The sequence below is a fragment of the Pezoporus occidentalis genome, unplaced genomic scaffold, assembly GCF_034315485.1.
Source record: "Pezoporus occidentalis ecotype Australia unplaced genomic scaffold, CSIRO_AGI_Poc_V1 ctg79, whole genome shotgun sequence".
NCBI classification, from domain to species: domain Eukaryota; kingdom Metazoa; phylum Chordata; class Aves; order Psittaciformes; family Psittacidae; genus Pezoporus; species Pezoporus occidentalis.
The window spans coordinates 848,233-867,414 of NW_026916147.1; the positions used below are offsets into that span (position 1 = coordinate 848,233).

General features: G+C 37.7%; 1 protein-coding gene across 2 annotated transcripts in view; it reads left to right on the forward strand.

The window, feature by feature from the left end:
* WDFY3 (WD repeat and FYVE domain containing 3) overlaps positions 1 to 19,182 on the forward strand; it is a 171,612-nt gene that overhangs the window by 104,971 nt on the left and 47,459 nt on the right. For both annotated transcript variants that reach the window (XM_062602808.1, XM_062602807.1), the window contains 12 exons: positions 953 to 1,171; positions 3,824 to 4,005; positions 5,458 to 5,689; positions 8,163 to 8,323; positions 9,390 to 9,501; positions 9,922 to 10,112; positions 11,447 to 11,599; positions 14,050 to 14,123; positions 14,221 to 14,382; positions 15,681 to 15,775; positions 17,462 to 17,582; positions 18,798 to 19,015. In XM_062602808.1, the coding sequence (XP_062458792.1) occupies positions 953 to 1,171; positions 3,824 to 4,005; positions 5,458 to 5,689; positions 8,163 to 8,323; positions 9,390 to 9,501; positions 9,922 to 10,112; positions 11,447 to 11,599; positions 14,050 to 14,123; positions 14,221 to 14,382; positions 15,681 to 15,775; positions 17,462 to 17,582; positions 18,798 to 19,015 (1,920 nt within the window). The remainder of the gene's footprint in view (positions 1 to 952; positions 1,172 to 3,823; positions 4,006 to 5,457; positions 5,690 to 8,162; positions 8,324 to 9,389; positions 9,502 to 9,921; positions 10,113 to 11,446; positions 11,600 to 14,049; positions 14,124 to 14,220; positions 14,383 to 15,680; positions 15,776 to 17,461; positions 17,583 to 18,797; positions 19,016 to 19,182) is intronic.

The window sequence follows — 19,182 nt, forward strand, 5'->3', positions numbered from 1 at the left end:
ACACTCACAATTGAGAATTTCTTAAGTCTTTTTTTTGTGTGTGTTCCGATTGCTTTTTGCCCCCAAGTCAATGAAAAGCAATATAAAATCCAAATGTGTGATTGCTTTAAAATACAAGGCTTTCACCAGCAGGTTAAGTTGTAATCAAGAAAGGTGTATGAATAATGAAACTGGATGCATTAAGAAGTTGAGGTACTAGTGTGAAGAGCATAGGAATTGTGGTATGAATTGTAACTGTGTACTTGTGGCTTTGTTGTGCTGAATTCTTGCCTGAATTTATTACAGTTGTAGTTACATTGTCACAAAAATCCCATCAAAATTGTTTGCTATCCCTTGTGCTTGTTCACTGTAGGTTGTTACCTTACAGGAACCTGGTGTGCTGCAGGGTTAATTCAACATCACTACTTAGTTAAAAATGCTGTTAAGTCTAAAAACTAAGTTGAAGGTTTACTGGAGTAAGATGGAATTGGTGTTATACACTGCTCGAAGTCTGTGAGCTCTTCATTCTGTGAGAGCACCCAAGGAGGTGAAATGGGGTCAGGTGTATGTGGTAGAGAGATCTTCAGTGAGTCACACTTACAGAAGAAGAATCTCATCAAGATATTAGCAGTTTCTGAGGGCCTGATCCATTTCCACTTTTTTGTCTAGGGGATTGAAACTAGGTTGTTCTGAACAAGCACAGCTTCAGAGTTGGTTTGGTTTTAGAATAGGAGGAAATAGTATGCAATTCTTGCTTTACTTCGTTTTGAAAGAAACCCCTGCAGTGTAGCTTTATGTGGCTTTTCCTCCAAGCTTGATTCAGAAATGAAAGAAATAACATTGAAGTCTGTGAAGGAAAGGCTGAAGAAAGCACACCTGGTATCAACTGAGCTGCTAAGAAAAAAGAAACAGGTAGATATCTTAAGTACTACTCTACTGTAGCTGTATAATGGGCTTTCATTTTTGTTTTTAGGTGAAAGATTTTTCCCACCTCCATCTGGTTTAAGCTACTCAACTTGGTTTTGTATTGAACATTTTAGTACACCTCCTAATAGCCATCCTGTGAGACTTCTTACTGTAGTGCGGCGTGCAAACTCCTCAGAGCAGCATTATGTATGCCTTGCCATTGTCCTCTCAGCAAAGGACCGGTCACTGATTGTTTCAACTAAAGAAGAATTACTTCAAAATTATGGTAAGACTTGGGTGGTGTTATCATCTGATCCTGACAGTATTATGGGAATGTGACAGGAAGTTTAATTGGAACCTAGTATCTAGAAGAATTGCGTGTGATGGAACTTCAGTTGCAGCTTCACCAGCTCCTAATGGGTTTTGAGTGGAAAAATACAAAATGTAAGTGTTCTTGTAGAAATCAAGGAACTTTCTAATTTCCAAAGAAGATTCCATATCTGCATATAAAGAAGTTTTTTTTCCAAAATCACAAGTTGATTTGAAGGAGGAATTACATCATTGGTTCTGAAAGGTGTTTGCCTTTTATTTATCTATTTTATTTATCTATCTGAAAGTGATCAGTTATTCCACTTTATGTTTTAACCCTGTGATCAGTTTTCACAAAGAGGTTGTAGTAGAGTTTGTAGAAAGACTTTGTTCAGTTTCTGTTATCAAAGGTGGAATTACGGGAGGTACAGTGGAGGTCTTAAGTGACTCTGAGCCCAGTGAATTTGCTGGAGAGAGCTATTGGTGTGGTCGGGTTTCAGGCTTAGCTGTCTCCTGCCTTGTCCTCAATCAGAGCCTCCAAAACAAGTCAGTTTTGACAGGCCATTTATGCACTGTGGCTGTGGAAGAGCTGAGAGGATCAGCACAGTGTTCTAAGAAATTTCAGGCTTAGCTTTTCACCAGACTAACACAATGTGTTACAAGTGGTTATCAGAGATCTGTTTCTGCTTCTGTTCTTTCCTTTTGAGTGGCAGGCACTAATAAAGAATTCATACAACTGTTGTTATTTTTAAAATCCCAAATAGCAAAGCAAACTGTTGTAGAATATTCCTTATTTTCATGATAAGTGGACATTCTCTCATAAACTGCAGTAGTTCCTCTTAGTGTAAGTCAGTTTCAAAACCTAAAACTAGAGAGCTGAATCTCCATAGTATAAGGAAGGAACTAAATCTCTCAAATTCCAAAGATATTGATGGGAGTTTCTTTCTCAGAAGAGTGAATTCTTGTAAGAGAGAATGAAATAAGCTTATCTTCATATTAATTGCTTTAGTCTGCACTAGAGCTATAGATTGTGTGGTTTTAGTTTGTAAGCCCCTATTATCTAACTCTTTAAAAGAGGCTGGATTTGAAGAGGCTTTGTCAGAGAATATCTGAAGGTCTCTGACTACAAAGACTATTTTTTAATTGAATGGGATGTTTTGCTTTCTGGGAGCACCACCCTGCTGTGGATAAGTCATCTTTGGTGGTGTACCTGCCTTCAAGTGCACAGCAAGTAAGTACCTGAAGAACTGAGATGGCAGGCCCAGCAGTGCAGGGACTGGAAATACTGAGAGTATATTGTAAAAATAAAGGATCCTTCTTGTGATTTTGCTTAAAGGTGTTTGGCTGAGAAAAAGAATGTGAGTTTATTTTTGTATCTGAAGATTAGTTCCAAGAATGCTGCTTTTATCATTTTTCTCGTGTTATTTCTAAAGAAATTAGTGTTCTCCTTGTGCAGACAGCTGTTGAGGTAGGAGGATTAGTGGTTTCTTTTCCTTCAATATGAAAGAATGAAGAGAGATACAAAAACCTCCTGTTTTCTATTGAAGTATTCCCTGGTGGAGAATTTTATTTTCTAGCTTTGTCTAGGGGGAAAAGGTGGGGGGGCTTTCAAGTAGAGTGTGATAGAGCATGGGTCATTCTGCTTTGTGATGGAGAAGCTAATGCACCTGCAAACTCATCATGCCCTCTGGTATGATATTAAAGGATGCCTTTTAGAGAAATCAAAGAATTGTGTGCTGAGAAGTGAAGTTCATTTCAACATTCAGGAGAAGAGAATTCAGCACCCATTAGTGAAGGCAGACCTGGGAAATGCTTGAAGAGTATAAGTGGGTGATTGGGAGATAGGTGATTAGCAGCTTGTGGTTTGCAACCACTGCAGAGAGGCTGGGAGCGGGTTGGTCTGTCTGTAGGGCAGGCATCTGTTTCCCACTCCTTTCACTGCTGTCCCTGCAGGGCACAGCTGAGCCAGCAGCCAGGCAAGTGGTGCCTCTGGTAAACACGTGAGAGAGAGAAAAACACTGCATGGAGTGAGGAACAAGGGGGGGAAATGAGAGAAAGTGCCCTGAGGATGTGAAGCTGAGAACAGGAGGGGAGGGGTTCTCCACGCACAGAGACCCCCCCCGCTGCCCCTCAGAGGACTACACTAGAGCAGGTAGCAGGGCCTGTGGAGGAGACCATGGTGAAGCAGGGAAAAGTGTTAGGAGAAAGTCTGGGAAGTATGGGTATCTTTCCTCCAGAGTGTGAGAAAAGTGAAATATAGCTCTGTAGGTTTGGAGAGACATCTGTTATTTCTTGCTGAATACTGCTGTAAAAACAATTTTAGAAAACCAACAAAAGATCTGTGACTTGCATGATGGCATGAGGAAGTTAGTAAAAACTTGAGCAAACTAGTCATTTCAACTAAAATTTTTCATTCTTTCAGTTCCTGTATTTGAAAGTCATTCGTGTTAAGCATATGATTTTGTTCATATCTTGTTAATTGTATTTTTGTTAACTACATGCTATCTAAAAAACTGACTTTAATGTATTGCTGTAGATTGTTTTGCAGAAAGTCCAATGACGCATTTGTCTATTTTAAGTTTCTGATAACATTTCTACTGGTGCGCACTAATTGGTACTTTTCCTTTAGTTGATGACTTCAGTGAGGAATCATCGTTTTATGAAATTCTTCCCTGTTGTGCCCGTTTCCGTTGTGGTGACCTCATTGTGGAAGGCCAGTGGCATCACCTAGTTCTGGTCATGAGTAAGGGCATGCTAAAGAACAGCACAGCTGCACTCTACCTTGATGGACAGCTTATTAACACTGTTAAGGTAAACTAATTTTTCAAATCCTCATTTTTACTCATTGGAGAGATTTCTGTCTGTGCATATATATGCACAAACTCCATACAAAACAAGAGCAAAACTAGCATACTCCTTTTTCCCTGAAAAACAACAACAAAGCAAACCCACAAAATGAGGAGCTTTGCAAAAAGGGGTCTTTGCTCACTACGTAGCCCAGAGCCAGCTCTAGTCCTTTTAAAAGAGGATAACAAATACTTTCTCAGGCATGAGCAATAATAACACTAAAATGAAGTGGACATGTTGCATTGGATGTGAGGCAAGAGTGGCAAGGCTATGCTGCTAACCAGATTAATTACGAGTATCATAAAAAGCTGAAGATGACTTATCCTAGGACCATGTAGCAGATGTATCTTTGAATAATAGGGAGATTACAGAGTAAGGTTTGCGGATATATTCAGGTTGTAGCTTTCCCAACCTTCTTGCCACCCCAGAAATAGTATCCCCTTGCCAGTGGTAGCTGCTGAGATGTCCAGTGTTGTTGTTAGATGATTGTAGATGAACACATTTAGTTGTAAAGTATTTTGTGGTTAGGTGGAAGAAACTGGGAGACTAAGAGAGCAGTGAAGAGCACTGCAGACCTGTCCACTGAGCACAAAGTATTCTGGACCAAAGAGCATTTGGCATCTGGCGGGTGGTCCTTAAGAGTGTAAGCTAAACCTGGTTTGGGGTGCAAATTAGCTGGCATTACTATACTGCTATAGTATAAAAATATAAATGTTACTATATTGCTATGGGTAAAACAATATTTTGTCTTTCAAATTTTACTTTTCAGTCTTTCTTTTGCAGAAAGAGGACTATAGTCACTTGTTCTTATGGGAGTAATACATGAGCCGTTATCTGGCCATACATACATGATAACATTCAATAGCTGTTAGCAGATTTTTTACAAGATAGAAAATGCCTGTGAGATTGTTATCATCCTTACATATAGGCCAGCATCTTACTCAAGTATTTGTCTTAACTGCCAACTGAAAATCTTATAAAACTGAGTTCATCACATTTGCACTTCAGCACAGAACAGTATAGTTACCAAAGGCATGTCTTCAGTCATTGAAAAAGAACACGTTTTTGAGATCATCTTATTGCTTTATGCAAATAATAATGACTGTCATAGAGCACCATGGTTTTAGAATCAAGAGACAGCCTAGTTCATTAGCGTTTTTAAGCACAGAACTGGCGTGTTCTCATACTTTGTTTCCATACACACCTTCAGCTTTTGAAAGCCACTTAACCTCTGATCTTTGCCTTCTGTTTCATCTTCTTCACTGACTTTTGCTGTATGGTACCATACATGACATAGCAATCATTTGGTACATCCCCTGGTTTGCAAAATGCTTTCCCAGATTTCTGACCTGCCTACTTTCTTTTCATGGTACCCATGCTCTCGCAATAACTTTGCCATATTTTTGTCCCTTACAGCTTCACTATATTCATAGCAGTCCTAGTGGGTCTGGTTCTGCCAACCCACCTGTGGTCAGCACTGTTTATGCCTATATTGGTACACCACCCGCACAACGCCAGCTCTCTTCATTAGTGTGGCGGTTGGGCCCTACACATTTCCTGGAGGAAGTTTTGCCCGCTCCGGGTGTCAGCACCATTTATGAGCTGGGGCCAAATTACGTCGGAAGCTTTCAAGCAGTATATGTACCATGTAAGTACAGTTCAAATGGCAGCTAGTAATGTGGCCTAGGTGTAGTGGAATCTCTTGTGTGCATGTTGGCAGAAGAGGTAAGAATGGAAAGTATGCAGAGAGAAAAAGCTAGCTGCTTATAGAAAGATTAGTAGCTCTATTGACAAGGATGATAGAAATCCAAATTACTGTTTTAATGTACTTCTGGTAGTTCTTATACTGAGGTATGAAAGAAGTGCTTGTGTTCCTCACTTTGGTTTTAAACAAGTTAGAAATGCTTAAATCTATTTATCTGTAGAAAGTGAAATTGGAAAGGCATTTTAACTTATCGGTTTCTAGTGATAACATTTGCAAATCTGTGATGTAGTCTGTACTTTAAATGCAGCTGTCTTGAAATGTCATGGTTTAGAGGGGCCTAAGGAGGTCAGCTGTTAAAAAATTAGCAAACCAGGAGGGATTGTGTGGCAGCAGGTAGTTTTTATGCATTGGTTGCAAACAGATATGGGCAATTCTGTTACTTTTTTTTTTTGGTTTTAGTGTTTGAAATTGGGGTATTGAACACAAAAAGATGTGAATAACTTTGTTAAAAATGTGTGTCCATAGTCCTGCTTTTAAATATTCAGACAACAGATTCTGCATTAGCTCTGGTAAGATCCATTGTCAGTAGCGAGATTTTCCTGTTCTGTAGAGCTCCCTGTCTTCCCGTGCTCTTTGCTTTACCTGGCTATCACAGGGCTTTTCAGTGAAACAAATAAAAATGGGGAACATATCAAGCTGTCTTGTCCTTGTGTTGTCTTTCCCCATGAGGACCATAACGCTCTCCAGCTCTTTTGGAGAGAAACTGTCACCATCTCAAGAAAGGAGGCAGTGAGTAATGAGAGAAGTACAGAGAGTGCAAAAAGTTTTACTTCTCATGGTGAAAGCTTTCCCTGGAGTAGTGACAGACACCCTCACACCCCCAAATGTCACTGATGTTCAGGCTGTGAGAGAATGAAGTATCATGAAAAAGAAGGTAGGTTTCCTTGCCCACCTTGAATGAAAAACATTAGGGGATTGAATTTTGTCATGTACAGGTCTGTCACATACTTGTTTTTTTGACAGCTAGACAAACCTGGCAAGCAACTGTGGATTTAGGTATCTGCTAGTCAGTTATATTTTCTCCTGAAAGGCATTTTGACTGGTGGTTTGCAAGTTTTAAGTACCGAAAAAGCAAATTCTGTGAATGTGATTTTTTTATTTATTCACTTCTGAGAATTGAAGGTCTTTCTGCCTTTATGCTAAGGCCATGTTCACCAGCAAAGGCCACAGTAACTTCAAAGAATTCTTTATTTTTTGAACATACAGATGTTTTCCAGTGTGGCAGTGTATTTCTCCTGCAAAGATTTGCTCAGTTTTTTGTATTTTGGGAGAAATCTGCTCCAGAACAAAGGGCTTCTATTTGGGGCTCAGCTTTTGTTCACATTATGTGCACCATGCCAAACCCTAAGGAGTCTGACAGGGAAAAGACCCCTCAGAGAGCAGTTATTTGTTCAGAAGGAATTCCTTTCTTTGCTGAAATAGAGGAATGTTCTCAGGGCATCTGTGTGAGTGAGGTTCCAATGAGGATTTCATTTGTGGGGAAACTAAGAATTCTGAAACTTGGCAGAGACTTGACTCTGGTTCAGTAAGTGATGTAGACATCCAGCTTCTCACTTGTTTAGTGTTAGGTGAGAAGCCTTCATGCTTTTTTAATTCTGTTAATGTGTTTCACTGGAGTTGTAGACACCTTTTGACCTGCAGTGAAGATGCAGAAGTGAATCTCAGTGTTGAGATTTCAGGTGCTGAGATTTTTCACACTGAGTGTTGTAGACAGCTGTCAGTCATAATGTTTGCAGTGCCTCACAAGAAGCATCCATGTTTGGAGCAGTGGATATAAAGTATTAAAGATACATTTATATATTCTCTTCAATGCTGTCATGGTTTAACCCTAGCCAGCCAACTAAGTTTTCCTAGCAAACCACTATAAAAAGCCTGTTGTCACAAAGATGCAGATGTACCGAATAGTTCTCTGGTTTTGGATTATTTTGGTTTTCTTTAGGTGGGAAGGAAAGTGAACAACCCCTTAGGCTGTACACAAATAGAGTAGAGGAGTAGTGTTGCCTTCCAAGAATTCAAATGAGGAAGCACCGCATTTTCTATTGCTTGTCCAAGCCACAAGCTGCCAGTTGCTTTTACAGGTTGATATTGTAGACATTCTTGAAAGGAAATGTTTGCTGTCCATTACCCATTTATCTTAAATAGCCGATTTATTCCATGACTCATATGCTATCAAAGTATTCTTCAGTACAGTGAGAAAGTATGCAAAGACAGTATCACATCTCAGCTATTTGTAAAACCTTTCTGTATATTCTCTATATTGTACCGATTCTGCAATATAATTTAAGATTTTACTCTTGAAACTGAAAAGAAAAACAGTGCTATTACTGAAATGAACTTTTTTTGCTTTGAATTTAAGGCAAAGATTCAAAGTCTGAAGGAATCAACCCGTCTCCAGTATCTTTGGTACCAGAAGAGAAGGTCTCCTTTGGTCTCTATGCGCTGTCAGTTTCTTCATTTACAGTGGCAAAAATAAGGAAAGTTTACAACAAGTTGGATAGTAAAGCTATTGCCAAACAGGTATGTTGGGAAATGAGTTGGTTAATACCTAGTACTTGTTTTGTCATTTCTTTTAGCTTCTTTCAAGGCAATTTTCACAAGGCTACCAGGAATAATAATCTACTTGTGAAAAAGGTTGCCCATAATCACATTTATGGGTTTTTAATTTCTTTTTTTTTAAGAGATTGTACTCCTAGATTTTATTTGCATTCCTGAAGTTACTAATAGCTACATATATTAGCACCTTTTAGAGGCATTTGGCTTTTAATGTAGATGACAGTTGTAGTCCTTTTGAAAAACAGTTAAAATTATATTGTTGAACATATATTCAGGAGAATGTATTTCTCTTGTTGCAGATGAACAAAGCTGGTAGTTTAGTACTCTGACCATGATTCAGATTTGGAAACCAGAATATTGCTTTACATTTTTTTCTTCAGAGTATCTTAAAAGTCAATGAAATATTTATTCAAAAGACCATCTATGAAGATAGGCTGAGAGATTTAGGGTTGTTCAGCCTGAAGGATAGATTCAGGAAGACCTTATTGCAGCTTTTCAATACATAGGGAGGGCTTATAAGAACAAGAGAAAGACATTTTACCAGGGCATGTAGTCACAGGACAAGGGACAATGGTTTTAAACTGAAATAAGGTGGATTTAGGTTGGGCATAATGATGAAACATTTTACAATAAGGTTGGTGAGACATGGGAACAGATTGTCTAGAGAAGCTGTGAATGCCCCATTCCTGGAAGTGTTTAAGCTCATGTTGGATGGCACTTTGAGCAACCTAATTCAGTGGAAGGTTTCCCTACCCAAAGGAGGGGGACTGGAATAGATCATTTTTAAAGGTCCCTTTCAACCTAAACCTTTCTATTATCTGGTGGGATTATTTTTAAAGTTGGATTAATCTTCCTTAAACTTTGGGGACTGGAGATTCCACTTTAGAGAATGTCTTAATGACTCTACCATAGTTCTATTTTGTTATATGTTACTCTTAATCACAGGAGGCAAACACACAAGACATGTTTATGCTTGCATAAAAAAAACCTTCCCTTTAGCTCCTGGTTTTTTTGTTGGATTTTTTTTCAGCTGGCAATTTCTTCTCATGAAAATGCCACACCTGTGAAGCTGCTACATAACTCAGCAGGGCATTTGAATGGACCGGCGCGCTCCATTGGTGCAGCTTTGATAGGATATTTAGGTGAGCTGAGCACTTGAGAATTATTATGTTTCAAAATTATTAATTGCTTGTCAGTAAGAACTCGGGTCTAGAAGATGTCACTTAATTGATGAATGTTAATGGTACATTAACTTTTTTTAACATTTTTAAATTTTGTGGGCATACTATCTTTTCTTTTGTCTTTGTTACTAACATGGGATGATTGTTTCCGTTTATATAAGTCATCATTATGAAAATATACTTAATTACTTTACCCTAGGTCATGAATTATTTTCTAATACATTATTTCCTCCACCTTCTCTTCTGAGGTATCAAAGTTCTTCTAGTGATACTATTTTCATAATTCAAACAATGATAGAATGCAAATCAATGCATGTGTTCACAGTGATTTCCTAGAAGAATTAGGATTTATTTTTATTTATTTTCTCTGTCTATGCTCAGGTGTGAGAACATTTGTCCCCAAGCCTGTTGCCACTACACTGCAGTATATTGGTGGAGCTGCTGCTATTTTGGGACTTGTAGCAATGGCATCAGATGTAGAAGGGTTATATGCAGCTGTGAAAGCCTTGGTCTGTGTGGTAAAGAGCAATCCACTAGCCAGCAAAGAAATGGAAAGAATCAGAGGTTATCAGGTATGTAAGAAGTCTTAAAACAGACCAGGCTGATTCAGTTTCACTGGCTGTCTTAGCAGTTCCTGTGAAAACTCCTTGTTGTGGTGTGTTAACCTGAGTTTCTGCTCTTAAGTTTACTGAGCTCTTGGCTAATTGTCATAGGTGAGTTATTTAGGGTGGCTTTTAAAGGAGAGGGTGGAAAGTTTTGCTAAGCAATTGTACACATTAGGTGCTTTGCTGAAACTGAGCCTTCATTAATAGCAAGGAAGAGCACAACTATGGCATTTAGATCATTCTTTTCCCAGGATTATGAACCCAACCCTACAAGCCCTCCATGATCAGGGACCTCCTGTCTCCTTGATCGACCAGCAAGAGAGGAGGACAGACACATGAAGAAAACTAAACAAGTAGACTCCTGAAAGCACCATTTTGAGGACCGCACAAACCTTATAGTTAGTGATGCTGTTTGCTTTCAAGCTGAAGACTTCTTAATTATCCATCAGGATGGGGAAAGTATAATCAGTTATGCAGAAGGATAGGTTGACTGACTTGAAAAGATCTTCACATGACCAATGCATTTTACATTTTTTGTGAAGACTGCTTTACTGGAAGGGGAAGTTTGTTCTGTGTTTTGGGCAGCATATTTACAGACCTTGTAATGCTAATGGCTAGTATAGTTATTATAAGCATAGTATTCTATGTAGCCTGTTACAGACCTTGGCTTACTTTGGTCAAACAGACCTAGACAGTGTCTTCTTTAAACCTTAAGCAGTCAATGGATCATTACATACGACCTTACATTCCGCTTGTATTGACCTCAGCAAATAGCATGGTTTGAGAGAGATTCCCAGAAATCCTTATTTCCTTAGTAATGTTTCAAGGAAGATGGTGAAGCTGAACAGGCCAGTATGTTAAGAGTTTCACAAGTATGCATCAGAAGACAAGAAATAGTAATAGTACATTTGGCAATTGATTCTTTCCTAGCCCAGATTTTAAGAAGTTAGAGTAGAAATGAGGATTATAAGGATGACATCTATGGTGATGCCTAGAGCAACAAAGGGCAGCAATGAAAAGGAAAGTCAGGCTTATTCAGTTTTATCTTGTCATGGTTACTTTTTTCAGTGCCTAGATACTGTCTGAAATTTAGAACAGATGTTTTCTGAGCCAAAGGGTGTCCTAGATATGCTCCTTTCTAATCAACTGTAATGCCACTTTCAAGCTATTTCAAGAGGATCAACTATCAGACATAGTTTAAGGGCCTTCTTGAAAGAAACAGACATTTCCATTCTTGGTGCTTAGACAACATTGTTGTGTATTCACAGTCTGCTAATTCCTTTTTTGTTTATGTGTTCAAGTTGCTGGCAATGCTGTTAAAGAAGAAACGGTCCCTTCTGAACAGCCACATTCTCCATCTGACCTTTTCCTTGGTGGGAACTGTTGATAGTGGGCATGAGACATCCATCATTCCAAATTCTGCTGCCTTCCAGGATCTGCTCTGTGATTTTGAAGTATGTAAAGATGCACAGAAAAGTGATGATGATGCTGGGTAGTGATTAAGCCAGATGCTGATAGCATGCCCTTATATATTGAACAACAACAAAGTAGGCTGTTATCCTGAAAACTTCCTATTTCTTATGTAGTACAGTAAAGTAGCTGAACAGTGAGATCACTGGTAACTTTTCCTGCTGAACTGGCTTGAATCAATGTAGAAACAATGAATGGGTACCACAGATGTTTCTGCTTTTTGTTGTTTTAGAAGGTACATTTTGCAGTTTTCTGCTCAGCAATTTTTTCAGTCTGCTTGTTCTACTGCAGTGCATATATCGAGGCATGAAAGACATACTGAAAATAATAGCTGGAGGTGAACCTTCAACATAGCACACAGGAATCACTTTATTATATGCCTCCTGCAGTTAATAGTAAGGCACTTACATGTCGTGCAAGCCGAATTTTGAAATATTTCATTGTTGTGTTAAATTAAGGAAAGGAGAGAAGCTCAGAAGGAAATGCTAATGTAATAGAGGCTAATAAATGATGTGTAGAACTTGTCATTTAGTGTTTCCTCCTTTGGCTCCTATACCTGACATAGGCTGAGTCAAGGTTTTCTGTTTCACATAGGCTATAAATAAATAAATAAAAATACTACTACCACTACTAATCCAGCAATAAGATACTGACTTAATAGTGCAAATCTGTTTTGCACAAATGGTTTTATGGAGTTAGCCATTTCCTTTTTCTAGATGTCTGAGTGTTTCAAAGCCCTCCTGGAAACTTTATTCAAGACTCTTGTCTATGAAAATACTCCTGCTGCTATAGCCTTTATTTTAATAGAATTAACTGCCCTTGCTAACTTTCTTTTATCAAGAGCTTAAAGGTCTTTAATAAACCCAACTCCACCTTGCCAAGATCAGCAATATGCTATAATTATGGCACAGAGATAAAAGAAATTAAAAGGGCAGACCTGGACCTCTCTTTTAACCTAAGTGGGGTTTTTAATACAAAGGAAGTTTGTCACACACCGAAGTTTCCTTTTTTTTTAACTTGAGGCATAATGTTTAAATGAGAAATAAGTTTGGGCCATGTCTAAACACAAATTCTTCAGTATCATATAACTAGGGTTTAATAAAACTTTTAAATTACAGTAATGCTTCCTTTGTGCTCACAAAATTAAACATAGACTTCATAAAAGTTATTATAATATCTACAAGAGCTAATGTTTGTGGTAGAGTTCTTAAAGTAGATGAATTATTTAGCAGAGAAGTGTGACTCGCTCAGCAGCCTAGCTCGTTTGACAGTGGGATGTGAATCCTGCCTTTTTCTTTCTTTCTTTTTCTTTCTCCCAGAAAGGAACCAGCTGAGAAGCTTCATCAATGATCTGTACTCACTCAGACAGCAACTACTGTACAAAAGATCTAATTTAATATTCTTCAGTTCATGTCTATCTTTTATTTTCCCTGAAGACCAAGAATAACTGGAGAATGGATATACTTAGGAGACTTAAAAATAAAATAAATGTGCAAGTAACAGGTTTATGAGTCACTGAGAAGAAACTTCCCAAAAGCCTCAGGTTTTGGCTTGTTTATTTTTTTTTTAATTATTTATATTTTTGTATTCAGAAGTCAGTGACTCAAACATTTCACTTAAATTGGATAAATTAGATGATCTTACTCTTATGCTAAACACGGAAATGAAAAGATTTATTCTGATCATTTTAGGTAAGGTTAGAAGAAAAGAAAATGCTAAGAAAGCATTTTGTGTAAGCCAGTTTTATACACTATAGCACAAGTATTAATTACGTTTTGTTCAACAGCAAGTCAATTTTAAGATTTGCAGCTGTAACTGCCAACTTTCTGTTTTTATCTTTTATTACTTGTATTGATTGAACAATTGATAATTTTAGGTGTTTTGTTTTTTTTTTTTTTAGAGGATCTAAATAATTTAAAATGGTATACAAGAAATGCTGGCTAAAGAGAAAATTTAAAAAAATCAAAATCAGGGAAGACCTTGAGTTTAATCTTGGCAGAAGTTAATTTTACGAAGAGAAAATCTTTGCATAAGCCAAATAAACTTAACACAGCATTTCACATCAGCCTAGTAAATCCCAGTAACTCCTTTGGAGTCATTGCATCATATGTTTGAAGAGACGTTCCAGAGAGCATGTAACTTTTCTGTCTAGAATTCTTAAAAAAATTTCAGCATGATACATTTATAGAAAATATGTTGGTACCGATATGTGTTGCTTTATTCTTCACTGGTATATTTAGTATTTATTTGAAGTTGAAAATCAAACAATTGAAAATCTTGCAATGTTCTTTTGAGTACAATGGCCAGGTAAATAGTCATATAGACAGACAGTTTTAATCTCTTCAAGACTTTCATAACTTTTGGTATATTAATGTCAGCTTTTAATCATAAAGTGGTTTTGTGTAAAAAAATAATTTTTTATTCTGTATTTCAGGTGTGGCTTCATGCACCCTATGAGCTTCATCTGTCATTATTTGAGCACTTCATCGAACTTCTCACAGAGTCAAGGTATGAAGCAATGACAGCTTAGTAATGAGACTTAGAGGTTTAGGTAATATGTAGGGAATGCTCCAATTTTAAATTGCCACTTCCTTACTTCTTCCAGTGAAGCAGCAAAGAATGCCAAGTTAATGAGGGACTTCCAACTCATCCCAAGACTGCTCTTGACTCTTCGAGATATGTCTCTATCCCAGCCTACTATTGCTGCAATTAGTAATGTGCTGAGCTTTTTGCTTCAAGGCTTTCCTAGCAGCTATGACTTGCTCAGGTAACCCACACCTGTGGTAAATCTGCCCTTCTTATGTTTATTATGTTGGTGATCTTGGTCAAAAATACTCCATGGTCATACTGCTGTAGAGTAAGTAACATGCTCATGTACTGAATTTTTCCTGTGAGAGCTACAGTGAACCAGCCACAGGCAATAATTTTGTTAATGTCTTGATTTACGTATTAAATTGTTTGTATCTAACCAGGTATGACTGACTGATTAAACTGGCTTAATGTTCTGCAGGTGAAAAGCCAAGGTGCTATATTGCAGCTCCCTTGTTCTTTTGAAGTATTGAGCACTTTTTTTAAATACCATTGACTATTACTTCTGGTTAAAATACAGCTTTGATTGCTTCCCTGCAGGAAAGGCTTAGTTTAAGATTTTTTCTTAATCATCACTGTGTAAAACAATATTTAAAGCTGTCAGATATGTATTATTCTGACTGATGAAAGCTACATAAGTAATTGTGATTCATACATACAGGATTATTTTACATGCTTTTAAATAAGTTCAGCTTCTTGATAATTTTTATCATCTCCCCCTTAATTATAATGGAAATGGATTAAATATGCAGGGTTTGGGAGTTCTTTGCATACAAACGGTCACGTTTTCAGCTTCTCAGTTTAAGTGCAATTAAAAGTATCAGAAGCATCAACATAAACATCTTACCTGTCTTTGTTTTATAAAAGTATTGATTTTATGATTAAATAGTTATAAAACAGATTGTAGAATGCCTGAGTGTTCCTTGTTACCATTTCTGGACATAAAATGAAAAATAACGTCTAATTTGGGAAAAGTTATACTACCTAGGGCCCATTTCAGCTTAGTTTCAGAAAGAAGAGGAATATATTGCATCTCCTTTCTTTGAGAAGCATAATCGTCTTGTCTTGGAAACCTGTGACTTCATCACCTCAAGCTATAGGCATAAATGTTATACCAGAGTCAAGTAATCACTGTTTATATAATACATGTTAAGCTGTAATGGTTTAACTTGTGGTATTCCTTTTATTAGGACTTGGTGATATCTCCCTCTTTCCTTTTTTGAATCCTAGCACTTTCAGAGTCCTTTATCTACAGACTTGTCTGCAAAGATTCCATTAATTATTACACATTAAATTGGTTTTTGGCTACTGACTTTAGATGGAGACTGTTTTCTTCAGTCTTGAGTTGTGATAAAGCTGACTTTTTTGAGTATCTCCCTCTCACTGGTATTCTGGTTTTATGTTTAAGGTGAATTATTGATAGATGAGAGTGCAGCTGTCATATCAATGAATGATGTTTTTTCTGTGTACATCAAGGTTTGGACAGTTCATCTCTTCCACTTTACCTACATTTGCAGTCTGTGAGAAGTTTGTAGTCATGGAAATAAACAACGAGGAAAAGCTTGACAGTGGTAAGTGAGGGCATGGCTTAAAAGCAGTAGAAGCAAAATTCTTTTTGATCCCTTCTGTGCTTAAATATGTAAAATTTAGAAATAGTGTCATTAGCAATATTGCAATTTTGTTATAATCTGGCTGCTAGTTAGTTGTGGTACTTTAGCTTTCAGTATTGCGTGCAAAGCAGTACAAAACCCATGTACTTTGGCTTCCTTCATTTAACACTGCATGGTTTCTTTCTGTTTGTTCCACTCACTTCAGATCAGCAGTGCATCTCTGCTACTTTGTGGGGAGAACAAGAAGACAAAAATGGGTTAGTAGGTGCCTGTGCCCTCCAGGTGTGGAGGAAGCGGAAGAATTGACTAAGATAGTCTAGTTATTTTTTTAGGCCAAAAAGGAAGTTTTAATTTCTTTCAAGAATGCTTATATTGAATAGTTTGGGGACCATTTCTACTTTTGTTTTCCTAAAGAAAAGAGGCTTCTGCAGCTGCATTTTTGATCAGTCTTTCTGAACAGAAATGTTTTAGTCCCATAGTGGATGTCACCCAAATAGCTAGAAGGGATTGCCTAAAGATCCTCTTTTTGTATCACTTTGGGAATATACTGGGGAAAGAGAACTGGTTTTGCTTTAAAGTTAGCTTTATTGGTTTGGTTTCCCAAATAAGATTTAGGCAGTCTGCATATTCATTATTATCCCCCTATGTGCCTCCTGTTCCTTCTGAATGTTCCAAGATGATTAATTTTGTGCTTTTTAGTGAAAAAGAAGGATGTAGGTATTGGAGAGAGGTACAGATTGGTGATCTCGCTACAGGCTAGCTATCTTTTTTTCCCAGGCTAACCACAGCCTGAGCTGCGTTTTGCTTGCCTTGGGGGAACTGAAGACCCCTGGGGAGAAATTCAGGCTGTGACAAGAATGGAGAGAAAAGCTTTTGGACCAAAAGACATACGATTTTTAGGTTACTGGTCTTCACTAGTTCCCCTGTATTTCTGCCATAGAAGATGCTTTGTGTTTATGTCTGTGACTTAGGCACAAAACCTTGGCCCAGACAGTGTCCATTTATCTAGGGGAAGGTGTCCCTGCCCATGACAGTGGGGTTAGAACCAGATGATCTTTAAGATCCCATCCAACCCAAACCATTCGATGATTCCCTTATCTGTCTTCATTTTTGCATATCACCTCAAGCTGCAATTTTCTGGTTTTTTAAATAATGTAAAAACACGGTTTTTACATTGACAGCATAAGGTGCAATAAGAGGGACTCACAAAATAACTGTAAAGTTACTCCTGAGCTGCATGTATTGTCTTGGCTTGCAGTAAGTGTTTTTTATCAACCGATGATGAATCTGGGGGTCTGTTTCTCCTTGTTTCTTAGACTTGGAGGGAGTATCAAGTTTTTCCTTGGGATTCCCATCCCCCTGGTCGCTTAATCCAAAATGTTTATCTACCGTGTTGTCGCGAGGGAGAGATTGGGGTGGGGTGAGGCAGTGTTTGTTTCTGTCTCTACCTGCCAGCAGTGACTGTCTTAGTTAATTTGGGCCACCTCAGTTTAGATTACTATCTGAGAAGCTGCAATTCCCTTTTACCCATTCTTCAAACTGACCAAACTCTGTGTGACAATAATAATTTTTATGTATGGAATTCATGAATAGCCTTTAAAATGTCTGAATTCCAAAAGCCTGATTTTCTTTTTTTTAAATGTTTAGGAACAGAGGATGATTTTGGAGGACTTGTTTCAGCTAATCTTATTCTACTGCGGAACAGGCTTTTAGATATTCTACTGAAACTTCTATATACATCTAAAGACAAGACGACTGTTAATTTGCAGTAAGTACAAAAAAACTTGAGGTAGAGAAAGGATATATGTTTTTACTTCTAGGGGGAAGAATTATACAGCCCCCATTCAAGTTGGTTAGTTGAATTATATAAATTTATAGGAACTACTGAGTGATTTATGCAGATGTCACTGAATTAGCCTTGGGTATGCTAGCAGAAATGGAACACATGATTATTGAGTTGTATGTTGTCAGTTGTGGTAGCAAGAATAATAGTACTAAGCAAGTACAAACCAGATGCTGGTGTAACTAATGCATATCTTTCAGCTATTGCATCAACTATTTTTTTTTTTTTTGTTTGACTCTTTAAAGAAAAATATAAGACCATGATTGACAGCATTAGTAGAAACTTATGCTTCAAGTTAGGAGCAACAGAAGTAAATATCAGCAGGAAAGGAAGGTATGTAGTAGATTTTAGGGGAGATTACTTGCTTCTGATTGTTCATGGAAGGGAACATGATATTACAGTTTACTGAGGCACTGGAGTCATAGTGAGTTGGAGAAGAGACTTTGCAACACTGTCAAGTTAAACCTTGATAAAATACAGCTGTCAAGCAACTGCCCAGTAGGCTGTCTTGAATCTGTTGGAGGCATTTTGTGTATGTATGGTGACTGTAGATTATGTAGTGACTGACTGAGCATTGGTTGACATACAGCCTGAACCTGCTCGAGTTTTTCAGTAATACTGCTAAAAAGAAATTAAAGAAAGAGCATATTCTTTCAAATATTTTTAAGCAACTCTTCCCTTAATTGAAACAAAACAAAAAATCCCAACTAAAGAACCTACATTTTTTAATGCCAGTTTATTTAAAAAGGCTTGTGAAAACTCTCTACCTGTGTAAGGCTCAATGAAAAGTATTTGGAAATTATGATTTGTGGATAAATGTTTCCAGTTCAGCATTCCACATTTGCTATCAAAAGCAAGAGTTGGAGAAATCGCGTTCAGTTGAACAGTCCCAGGAGCTGTATTTAGTCTTCCCTTTCTGCAAAACTGTATGTGTTCCATTTGACAAGATTTGGTGAGCAGCATTTCCTGTTGTGTCACAAGCTTACCTAAGAATTCAGTTAATTCTTCAATAGATCTGAACTTTTTCTGATCTTGAATTTTGCCCTGTATTGGAGGACAGACACCGATTTTTACTATCTAGTAGGAAACTAAATGCTGTAAAATGTGACTTTTTTTTTTTTTTGCTCTTTTTTTAATTAGGGCTTGTGAAGAGCTAATTAAGACACTTGGTTTTGACTGGATTATGATGTTTATGGAAGAACATCTGCATTCCACCACAGTCACAGCAGCCATGCGAATTCTTGTGGTCCTGTTGAGTAATCAGTCCATCCTTATCAAATTTAAGGAGGGTCTCAGTGGTGGAGGCTGGCTCGACCAGACGGATTCTGTCTTGACCAACAAGATTGGTACTGTGCTAGGTATGTCATCTAAGCCTCTCATGACTGAAGGATTGCGCGGGAGTGTGTTGTATGTATGTTGTATGTATGTTGAGGTGTGGGTTATTGCATGAATACTGTGGCAGATGCATCCTTTCTGTTACTGCTGCATGTGCTGCAACCAGATGGCTCTGCACTTCGTTCTTCTT